This window comes from Leucoraja erinacea, chromosome 1 (genome assembly GCF_028641065.1).
Source record: "Leucoraja erinacea ecotype New England chromosome 1, Leri_hhj_1, whole genome shotgun sequence".
In the NCBI taxonomy this organism is placed as follows: domain Eukaryota; kingdom Metazoa; phylum Chordata; class Chondrichthyes; order Rajiformes; family Rajidae; genus Leucoraja; species Leucoraja erinaceus.
Window position 1 is genome coordinate 120679586 of NC_073377.1, and position 12092 is coordinate 120691677.

Consider the following 12092-nt stretch of genomic DNA (forward strand, 5'->3'; position numbering starts at 1 on the left):
TCTGATGTTGAAAGACCCAAAACACCCAATGACCCCAGGTTATATCACTGATTATGTGTTCAGGAGCATCAATAGATGTATTTTTATCAAAATAAGCTTGGCCATCTGGCACTTTGAAAGACAAATAATTTTGCATTATAATGTACCTTGTAGTTCAACAGGCGAGCAAATGTAAAACCGTCTTCTGATTTGTTGTCCACTTCATAAATACTATCTCGAATTTTAACATATTCTTTTAACTGGATCTAAAAAAAAAAAATTGTAGTCGAGTTTAACAAACTAAATAAACACAGCCAAACACAATAAAATGTCCTGGGCACCAACACTTTGTACATGATTTAACCTGCAATAACACTGTTGTTTTCTTTACAACCTTCATCTCCAAATGTGCAGTCAGCATTCATTAGAAAATGTATACCATTGTTTGATTGGCATTGCTTAATATAATTTCATCAGAGATGGCACAGTGGCACAGCGGTAGAGTTGCAGCCTTACAGCGCCAGAGATCCGGGTTCGATCCCAACTACGGAGACTGTCTCTACAGAGCTTGTACATTCTCCCCATGACAGCGTGGGTTTTCTCTTCGTGTCAGTTTCCTCCCACAATCCGAAGATGCACAAATTTATAAGTTAATTGGCTTTGGTAAAATTGTAAATTATCCCTCGTGTGTAGGAATGTGTTAGTGTATGGGGTGATCGCTGGTCAGCGTGGACTCTTTGGGATGAATGGCTTGTTTCTGGGTTGCATCTCTAAAGTCTAATAGTCGAAAAACAGGTAGCCAACAGAGGAAGGTTTCATCCCTTCATTAGTGAGAGCCACACCCTGTGCAACATACATCTTTTGCTGACAACATTGTGATAAAAAGTGAATGCAGCATCTTGGCAACCGATGCTTGTCAATGCAAACCCTTAAACCAATAATACTTTCTAAGAGAACAACCATGTGATATTTTAATCATAACACTACTAAAGGATTTTTAGTTGTATATAATAACAATAAATGTTATCATTCAGGAAATCCTCAACCTAGTGAAAAGATCCCATTTTCCTAATTGCAAAGCTAACCTGGACTTTCATTACAAGTGAATTATCACTGGAATATTCTTAAAACAAATCTCAGGCTGACTGCTGTTAGATCCACACTGTTATGAAACAAGATCATTGATTCAATTTTGCCAATTAATGTCTAATTTATCTTACCTTTGTCAGGCTAATGAATCAGTAAATCCTGGGCAACAGGTAATGGCAGAAAAAAAAATTGAGTGGCTTTGATTCCACATTTAACAAATTTTAAATAACAGACGAAACACCAGGGAACATATGGAAATGTGGAGATACGTAACTGCAGATGCTGGTTTTCAAAAAAAACACAAGCTGCTGGAGTAACTCAGAGAGCCAGGCAGCATATCTGGAGATCATGGATTGTGACGTTTCCAGCCGAGATGAATCCCGGCCTGAATTGTCAACTACCCATGTTCTCCAGAGATCCTGCCTGACCTGCTGAGTTACTCCAGCACTTTGCATGTTATTTTTTCATGTTCAAATGGCTCTTTAGTCAGAAAATGCAAAATTATACAATACAATACCATTTATTGTTATTTTAAACATTGAAAGAACTCTTTAAATCAAGCAGTTGGTGCAAGGAAGTCTTCAGAATTGTCCTTTTATCTGTTAGCAAAAACCAAATTGCTAAATTCTAGTTTTCCTGCTAACTTGATATTACAAATTAAGTTACGCAATTCATTAATTGCACCAAAAAAAAATTATGTTATATGATTATACATGCTATTCCCACAATACAATGGATGTTGTTCATTTAGTCATTCTACAAATGTTTTTTTCCCCCACTCTCATTTCTTTCACTCCAATGTTCTTTTGTTTGCTTTGAATAGATTTAGGGATACTTCAAATAGACAATATCTACAAATGTACCTATTTTAGGGTCCAATTTTCTCCACTAATGTTTTTTCTGCTTTTGTTCTTGAAACTGGATTTCAGGTTGGTTAAACGTCTCAAGTGAATGAAACTGGTATCCGTTATCTGTTTTTTATTTTGTGTTCTTGTGGGTAAGATTTATCAGGAATACAAATTCCTTACATAATAAGTATGCAAAATTACAAATTAAATTACAACTTTGAACAGAATCCCTTTATAGCTCAGTATAAACCAGCATATCTAATTAAATAATTAATTTGGAATTAAAAACAGAAAAGTGAAGTGGATCGCACTCACAGGTCGAAAGTTGCTGGTATAATGTTCTGCTTTCAGAAAGTGCTGCAAATCGCTAACATTATTCAAAGTTGCACTCATTCCAATGATTTGTGTGGTTTCTGGAAATGGAAATAAAATAAAATGTTAAATGTCAAACATGCGTGCAGCCATTTATTTGGAATTCGGCAAACTAGCTTTTCCAGTAAATTGTTATTTATTTATATTTAAGCTTGCTCTGATGATTAATGTTGATAATGGATAACTCAATGTGGACATGGAGTCTTTCTGAAGACTTCCTTGCACCAACTGCTTGATTTAAAGAGTTCTTTCAATGTTTAAAATAACCATTTTTTTCAATATCACTTTCAAACCAATTATTTACAGCCAACAAAACAAACAAATTCTTGAAATTACCAATCAAAAATATCTGGGATGTGCACATTGAGCTAATAATTATTTTATTCCAAACCATCAACCAATTATTAAAATGGCTCATGGATATTTTTAAATGTATTATTACAATACTCAATGCATGCCAGAAACTATGCTATTCAGGCTCAGATGCCAGTTGAATCATTGCTTCACTCTTCCAATTTACAATAAGGTGTACTCCCTCTGTCAAAAACATTTGTGTCACTAATTTAAGTTGTTGGGTTACTTTCATTTCAATATAGATTAACAACAGAACTCAAGTACGGCCTCTATTTGGGTGCTTATCAGCCATGTAGAATGCTTCATTATGTAAAACCATATTTAGTTTATCCTTTGTGAATTCTGGGCATCTATCCATCACTTTTCCTTGCGTAAACCAAGTCACGTAATAATGTAAAACACAAACTTTAAATCATCGGGCCGAAACCCTTCTTCGTTATGAGAGTCGGGTTAGCCAATGATGGGCTGTTGCAGTATGACTATTAGTGAGGAAAAAATCTAATAGAAATTTCATATCACAGAGGAAATGTATAGCGAATGCGAGAGAGTTTTGAAAAACAGTAGGACAATGCTTCCCCATATTTTTCCACAGCATTGAAATGTTATCTACATTTACATATTCTGTTGGTGGCTGCTTCACCAAATCTTGGTCAGGCTAACTGCATAAATGTCTTCTTATCACATTCTTGAGCCAAACTGACAAACAGTTCAGTATGTGCTGCTTGTGGCAGTGATTTATATCCACTTCTATGTTTAGCAAATTACTTGGCATCTCATAAAGAACTGAGCAATTAACAAAACACAAACTTTTGTTAAAATGTTACTCACTGCTTGTGTAGAGGATTTTAGACAATGCCATTTCCAGGACTGCTCCACGACTCCCTTCACCAAGCATGTGCAGCTATGATAGAACAGAAAATGCCCAAGGATAACTAAGTGCGCATTTATTTAGTTTGATTAACTTAGAAAAGTGCAACATTTGACATTCTCACACAAGCCATTTAAGAAGGGACGAAACATTCCTATCGTGCATTAGTGAGGATAAAGACAAGATGACAAATAACTGAATGCTTACGTTTTGAGAATTGGCTGAAAATACGAATTGATGGCAATAGTGGGAACAATGGGGGGGGGATTATTTGAAACAGTCTCACCCAAGAAAATGCATGCCTGCTGGTGGATGGGCATTATTCAATACTTATGAAGATAATGCCCCATTAACAATGTAACTGAATAAGACAGATTGACCTAGCCATCATTTTTTAGGTACTTACATGACAAGCTGTTATCAATAGCAAAATAGAAGTTCCAACAGGAAGAATGATGATCTTGTCACAGGTTAGATTAGGGGAGGGGCAATGGAAAGAAAATGGAGCAACTCTTTAGAGGGAATTTGTTAAATTACTACATTTAATTTATGATTATTTAAACATGCTTAAAACGTTTCTAATTGTACCCGATTTTCAGATGTTTTTAGAGATTGTGGAAAAGACGTTTAACAGCACAAGCTATCAAAATGCATTGCAGCTTGGGGTGGAACTTATCCATGGCAGCCAAACAGCTCATAACATCCTGCTGGCCTCATTACTGTACCTTCTATAAGTGAAGCATTGTGAACAATTCATTAGCAAATCACAATGAATAAAGTTCCTTTGGTTGTTTTTCAACCCCCTCTCTCTCCAACTGTCCTGATTAATTTATCAACCATTTGCCTTATGAAAAGCATTTCACGATGGTGACCCCAGCCTCACCCCATCAGAACAATTCCCTTGTACTATCCACCCTCCGTGCAACTTGATACCAATTTATTTTCTTCCATTTCCAGTTCTGATGGGAGGTCTTTGGCCTGAAACATTAATGGAGATGTTATCTGATTTTGAGTGTTACCACCCTTTATGGGTCTTATTTCAGGCCTTTGAAATGCTATCAGGGTCATTCACTGAATCGGGCTTAGTTTCTGCTACCTATGAATCTGGTTGCCATTCATGGACTGCGACAGTCACAGAATGGCTGTAGGTTGTGAGCTGCACAGTTGCAGTAGCACTACAGGCATTGTCCAAGATATGGATTATGTGCAGGCAGATATGCTTAGTTTAATTTGGCATCATGGTCGGCACAGTCATCGTGGGCTGAAGGGCCAGTCCCTGTGGTGTACCATACTGTTTTATGTTGGTGTAGTATGAAAAAGAACCCACAGTAAATTCATTCAAGCTAGGAAACATTAGTTAGTAGTTGAAGATTATTTAGCTTCGTCCACTTTACTTCTGTACGAGCTCAATAGAATAGATTTTGCTCTTGTCATGATGACAGAACATTAAGTATCCACATCATAATTGTCAAACTACTCAGTGTAATGGGGAAAGCCCAGTTTCTGTTTATGATCCAATGCAATAAGCGAGTTCGGTATTCCAACTGCACATGTCCAGGTCATAGGTCACTCGCTATAAACATTCTCAGCAGCTGTGTTGTGCTACGTTGTGTGCAGGCCTGCGTTTCGTCCGTGGTCGGGGTCGGGTCTCCGGTGCTGTGAATGCTGTTGAGTTACTGCTGGGGCGTCCCCGTCCCTTCCCGGGTGTCCCATCCCTGTCCAGGGGTATCCGGGGTGGCCCTGGGCTGGCTGTGCAGTGGTGGCCCTGGAGTTGCAGCAGGCGCGGGAATGAGGCGCTGGCTTCAGCTCAGCTCTGCCTGTCCAGCTGGGTTGACTGGCAGCCCTGGACTGGCGTGGCGCAGCGCCTGGAGCGGTGGCGGCCATGGACATGCTGGCTCCGGCTTGGCTCTGCCTCCCGTGGGGCTCGTTCCCTGGCAGGTCAGGGACCGTCAGCTGCGCCTCTCGCCTTGTCCAGTGGCTGTCGGTTGGCCCCCTTGGTCCTTGGTGCCGGTGGGGGCCAAGTGCCGGTCGGGGATGCACACGGGGTGCTGCGGCGGCTCGACGGGTCCGGCAACATCTCTGGAGAAGGGTCTCGACCCGAAACGTCACCCATTCCTTCTCTCCGGGGATGCTGCCTGTCCCGCTTAGTTGCTGCAGCGCATTATGTGTGTCCCCGTTGATAGCTGGTGCTGGTGGAAGCATCCATCAGGTGGGGTGGGGGGTGAGGCTGGCGATCGGGGAGCGGGTTCCTCGTGAGTTGCTTCTTCTTCACGCTGGCTGTGAGCCGGCGCTCCTCCGGGCTGCTGTCCCATCAGTCCAGAGCTGTTGATTGGCCCGGCGGGACAGGCGGAGTTGAGCTGAGGTTGGCGCTTGTCGCTCTGGCTGTGGGGCTGGGGGCCGCTGTCACATCAGTCCGGACGTCTCCGGCCGCCCCCCTGGGCAGGGATGGGACACTCGGGGGCAGGGACGGGGGTGGTCCAGTGGCGGTTGGACAGTGCTTGCGGCGTCGGGGACCCGGGTTCGATCCTGGCTGCGGATGAGGAGCGGGTCTGTGTGCATGCGGCTGCCGAGAATGTCTCTCTGCCGGTCCAGTCTCCTCCCTCCCGTCCCCCCACACCACGTCTCCCACTCGCATCTGTTTCCTCTATCTCGCTGTTACACCCCCGTTCCACAGATTAAATATTTTTTAACACATAAATCATGAATAAAGTTAAGAATTTATACACAGTTTATAGAGTCAGCCCTTTGTTCGTTCGCTTTGACAAATTTTCTTGTGTTTTTTTATAGCGAGATGCACCTAAGAGTTGACAAATCCCATGGATTCTTGTCGTTGTGTTTTGGGCAAGACACTTACCACTTATTACGGCGGCAGGCGCGGGCACACCGCGACGCCCTGTGTCTCCCTTTCAAGGGAGATGCTAAAAATGCATTTCGTTCTCTCTGTACTGTACAATGTATTCAATAAATTGAATATCATTTTTATTTTTTGATATGGGGTTTGGTTTCACACTAATGTATTCAAAATAAATTATATAAAATGATATGTTATTTCAACTAATGTCACTATAAAATACCCTGAAAATTATTTGCTTTTGTTAAATGAAAATGGCATGAATTTTAAATAACATATGTTCAGAATTATTGTTTAGTTATAGGATCCCATCATTTAAAGTTTATTGTGATTCCTTTATGAATACATCAAAATACCAGAAATTGAAAACAGTTGTTTAAGAAAGGCTTATTTTAGTTCATCGCCTCTCTGAATTATTTATTTCAATCTGGCAATTTTGAAACGATTAATTTAAAAAAAAAAACTGCTTTTGAAACATGGTAGACTACAAGAATATGTTTAAAACGATAGATAACTTGGCCAGCTTGATGACATTACAACTGCTGAACTATTACTGATTGATAATTAAACACTCTTGACTTGATTATGAACTGAATACCCAATAGCAACAAGCAGAGGCTATTGGATCATTGTGGGAAGCCATCCAGTAAAAATTGCAGCAACCAAAACTGGCCCTTCATCCCAGAGTTTGCACTGATCATCAAACACCCATTCACACTAACCCTACACTCAGCAGATTGTATTCTCTCCACTTTATTATCATCCCCTCAGATAGGCCAATTTATAGTATTCAATTAACTTGTTAATCTTCCTATCTTTGGGATGTGGGAGGAAACTGGAACAATCGCAGGGATAATGTATAAACTTTGAACAATCCCATCACTAGAGCCGTGAGGCAGCAGCCCTATTATCTGTGCCCAATTTGTGTATTTACAGATTCAGCGACGTGGGTTTATTTGTGACTTCCAGTGCTGGTGTAGAGTTCACACATTCTCCCCATGAGAGTGCTCCCCCCACTGACGCTCCGGTTTTTTCAGACATTCCAAAGGGATTCTGGTTCGTTAATTGGCCATTGTAAATTGCTCTTAGTATGTAAATCAATGGTAGAATCCTGGAGAGTTGATGGAAATGAGAGCAGAATTTTTTATTGAAATAGGATTTGTGTAGATGGCAGCTTGATGGTTAGTGTGGACTATGCCATACAGTCGTAAGGCCTATTTCCACACCTTATGACTCTTTCACTGCATAAATAGCATTTCCTTGTCACGGATTGTAAATTCTACACTAATAAATCTGATTGATACAACGCCAAGCCTAAAAAAAAACTTTGTCCGAAAGAGGGGCAGTGCACAAGTGCCTAAGAATACTACCTATTCATCCTTCACCATTTTGCCTTTATATATATGTATATAGCGCCGCAGAATTGTGCACCTATCCCCCCTCCCTCTCCCTTTTGTTTATGTTTTCTGTTTCTTGTTTTCTGTACTAAATTATATGTATGCACTGAGTACGAGCTGCTTTTAATCTCATTGTACATGTATAGTGACAATAAATGGCATATCTATCTATATCTATCTATAAGCATTTGCCCAATCCATGTGCAACTGTACAACAAAGTAACTCAATAAAGCGGTCACAAAAAAATAAGATAGACACAAAGTGCTGGAGTTACTCAGCTGGTCACTCCTGCTGAGTTACTCCAGTACTTTGTGTCTATCTTTTGTATAAACCAGCATCTTTTGATTAAACCAGAATTCTTTGTTTCTACATGAAAATGAGGCATGACTAGGCTATTTGACATATTGAGCCATACCACCATTCAATAAGATCATAACTGATTTGACTTCTCGTTACAATTCTGAACCCTTATTTTCAGATTGTTACTTCTGATTCTAAGACCACAAGCCAGGAGAAACATTATCTTTTCATTTACTTCATCAAGCCTTGTAATAATTTTCTATATTTCATCTTTTCATTGTTCTAAACTTAAGAGGAAAGCCCCAGCCAGCTTAATTTGTCGTCATTGGACATACAACCTATGCCAAAAATCAATCCGTTTTTAACTGCACTATAGCAAGTTCATCATTCCTTAAATTGGGAAACCAAACCTATAAATAAAATATTTCTGGTCTCATCTCACCAGGATGATGACACCAGAATCCAACAGCACGGAAACAGGCCCTTCGGTCCAACTCATCTATACATCCAAGATGCCCCATTAAAGTTAATCGCATTTACCTGTGTTTGGCCCATATGCCTTAAATCTTTCCGATCAGTGTACCGGTCCAAGTGTCTTTTAAATAGTACTTGTCTCAACTACCTCCACTGGCAGCTCGTTCCATAGATCCACCACCCTCTGACTGAAAAGGTTGCCCTTCAGTTTCCTATTAAATCTTGCCCCTATGTCCTCCGGTTTTTGATTTGCTTACCCAGAGTAAAATACACTGTGCCTTCACCCTATCTATCCCCCCCCCCCCCCCCCCCCCCCCCCCCCCCCCCCCCCCCCCCCCCCCCCTCATGACTTTATACACTTCTATATGATGACTCTCAAGGAGTAAAGTCCTAACCTGTCCAACCTTTCCCTATAGCTCAGGTCCTCAAGTCCTGGCAACATCCTCGTAAATCTTCTCTGCACTCTTTCCAGCTTAATGAAAACATTTTTTATTCTTGCCAGTATTAATCTAATGTAATGATAACAAGTTGACCACATGAATAAGATTAAATGTGTGGAGAGGGTTGCGGATTTTGGCTTCTTTGGAATCCATATTGAGGAGGACCTGACGTGGAGCGTGAACACCACTGCGCTGCTGAAAAAGGTCCAGCAGAGACTGCACTTCCTGAGGGTGCTCAGGAAGAATAACATCACTCAGAGACTGCTGCTGTCCTTTTATCGGTGCTCCATTGAGAGCATCTTAACATACTGTGTATGCGTATGGTACACCAGCTGCACAGCGGCTCAGAGGAAAGCGCTCCAGAGGGCCATTGACAACACCCAGAGGATTGTCGGCGGCCCTCTCCTTACCTTGGAGGACTTACACAGTTCCCGCTGCATCAAAAAATCCCAGAGTATTATAAAGGACATTTCCCACCCCGGACACTCCCTGTTTGAACTGTTGCCGTCAGGCAGACGGTACAGATCTACAAGGACAAGGACAAACAGACTTAAAAACAGTTTTTACCCCACTGCTATAAAAGCACTAAATGTAGCCGCCAAGGAACGCAGGGGCGATACATACTAAGGGACTGTGGTACACTGTGAAATCGACAGAAGGATGGAGGGTTGGGTGTTTATGCGTGCTATTTTCATGATATTTATTTTAGTTGTTTATCTTTTAATATTTTATCTTGTATGTATCGTTAGCTTTTAGAAATGTTTGAATGGTGCACTGACTGGCTGACATTTTTAAATTTTGTTGTACATGGTTCATGTTACAATGACAATAAAGAAACTATTCTATTCTATTCTAATTGACTATGACAAGAGCTAGCAGATTCTCCTTTTAAGCTAACTTTCTAAGCTAAAAATGTAAGAAGGGAGCTTGAATTGTAATTAACATTACTTTGGAATGGAAAAGAACAATGAGCTACATTTTTACTGGAAAGTCTAGTCAGAACTAGGAATTGTATAGTAATCCATTGTTGCTATTGGACCCAGGACAAGAGGTAACAGAATTTCAAAGCAGACCTCCTTGGGGTTGGATACGATTTTTAGCAGGTTTCTTCATCCACCTAACAAGAAGCCTGCTTAAAAATCCTCTAAAATGAATGCCAGGACATTCCTAGTTGTACTATTTCCCTGTGATGAGTAAAATTGACCATGCAACTTTTCTATGGAGTGCAACTATAATTGAGTTATGAACTGAGAACGGAGTCTGCACTACTCCCTCCATTCTACAAGGCTGCGCCATTACACTGCGATTTTGTTTCACTTTTGGATCCTTTGGGAAAATTTGGTTATACACAGCAACTGTCAATCAGTATACATACCTCATCAACCACAACAAGCCCCAAACTATTAATCCTTTCTGTTTCTATGAGGGAATTCACTAAACTGTGGGCCTTCTCAATGGTGGCAATATAGAGAGAATTCTTCTTGCGATGCTTGAATGGTGGGAACCTGCCTTTGCTTCCAGCATACTCTTCCACTAAGAAATTGCATTCTATTCCAAAAGCCGACAGATCTCGTACCTAAAGGAAACAAAAAAAATTACAAATTGCTGCTTTTAATTCAAAAGGTTATTAAAAACAGCATGTTTTCCCCAATTCTCATTCATCCTGGTTACACGAGTACATGGGTTTAGTTGTCCACAGACAGGTTTAAGATTATTAGTCGCTGAACACATCTCTCAGAATTCAGATATGCCCAAAATGCTTGGGGGAGCTCAGTACATGGACAATCAAGACTTGCATTTAAACTAGAGTTTATGCATTGGGGCACCAACATAAGAATGCGCTTATCCACAGTTCTGCGTCCACAGTTCTCAAATGTATTTGTTTTGGTGACTGTAACACTCCAACTATCACGTAAACAGGTTATGAAGAGGAACTTTGAAATAGGCGTGCTTTTGCATACCAGCCATAATATTTTTAGCAATATGGTTAGGTGACAGGTCACACTGACTTATTCTGGTGTACACTTACTTGCATTTATCAGGGAATGTTGGTATTATTTGCACACATTTGGAGAATTGTGTTCAGTTTTGGTCACCCTGCTATAGGAAGGATGGCGTTAAGCTAGAAAGTGTGCAGAGATGATTTATGGGGGCATTGTCAGGGCCTGAGCTATAGGCAGTTGGTCAGGCTAGGACTTTATTCCTCAGAGTGCAGGAGGCTGAGGGCTGATCTTACAGAGGTATGTAAGATAAGGGGAATAGACGGGGCAAATGCACAGTCTTTTACTCAGAATAGGGAAATCCAGAAGTAGAGGACATAGGTTTAAGGTGAGAAGAGAAAAAAATAATAGGAATGTACAATATATTAATCACAATTTCACAAGAACAAGCACAATGCGAATTTGCTGATCAACAATTTTAATATAAATCTTTAGTATTTTAAATACAAGTAATTTCTTCCTCAGTAAATATTTTGAACAGTAAAATGCACTTTGGTAACAACATCTGGACCAAGCTCTTTAAGAGAATATCCATTGGCTTACATGCAATAGACTGTTTTTTTAGTTAAAAACTCAGATTATTCAGCACAATTGATTAAGACAATGCATTATTCATACATCCACTACAAAATGAATGGATTGCTTAATAACCAATCTCCTAATATTTATCTGTGGTATTTTTATTGCAGCATTAAAAATAACATTGTAAATTTGTTAACAAATGTCCTCACCTTCTCCTGGACAATAGCCACATATGGCAATATAAACAGTGCATCTCTTTTCCTACACAGTATCTCTTGCATGATCAAAATCTCAGCGACCAATGTCTTCCCGCCACTTGTAGGCAGTGAATAAATAAGATTTTTTCTTTCTTGCACACATCTTAACGTCAGACAAACATGTTGCCACTCTGTGAAGTTTAACACAAAACTATTGAATTTTTCACCAAAAGTAATAACTGATGAAATTAGAAAATATTAACGATAGCATTAAATCTAGCTTGTATTCCTCTTAAGGAAAATGACTTCCAGCTGTACAAATTGTTAAAGATAATGTAATTAAAACATTTGCAAAATTAGCAATGGAAATAAGGTTTTCCAAATTATTCTGAGATACTTC

The 12092-nt window shown here is 40.1% G+C and overlaps 1 protein-coding gene across 2 annotated transcripts in view; it reads right to left on the minus strand.

Annotated features, from left to right (window-relative positions):
* Positions 1-12092, minus strand: part of helq (helicase, POLQ like) — a 54628-nt gene that overhangs the window by 35418 nt on the left and 7118 nt on the right. Inside the window, exons 3-7 of one of the 2 annotated variants that reach the window (XM_055642393.1) lie at positions 11705-11883; positions 10349-10549; positions 3471-3543; positions 2232-2329; positions 147-245 (exon numbers count right to left, since the gene is read on the minus strand). In XM_055642393.1, coding sequence (XP_055498368.1) covers positions 147-245; positions 2232-2329; positions 3471-3543; positions 10349-10549; positions 11705-11883 — 650 coding nt within the window. Of the gene's footprint in view, positions 1-146; positions 246-2231; positions 2330-3470; positions 3544-10348; positions 10550-11704; positions 11884-12092 lie in introns of those variants that run through there. The other variant, XM_055642402.1, reaches the window with a different exon arrangement.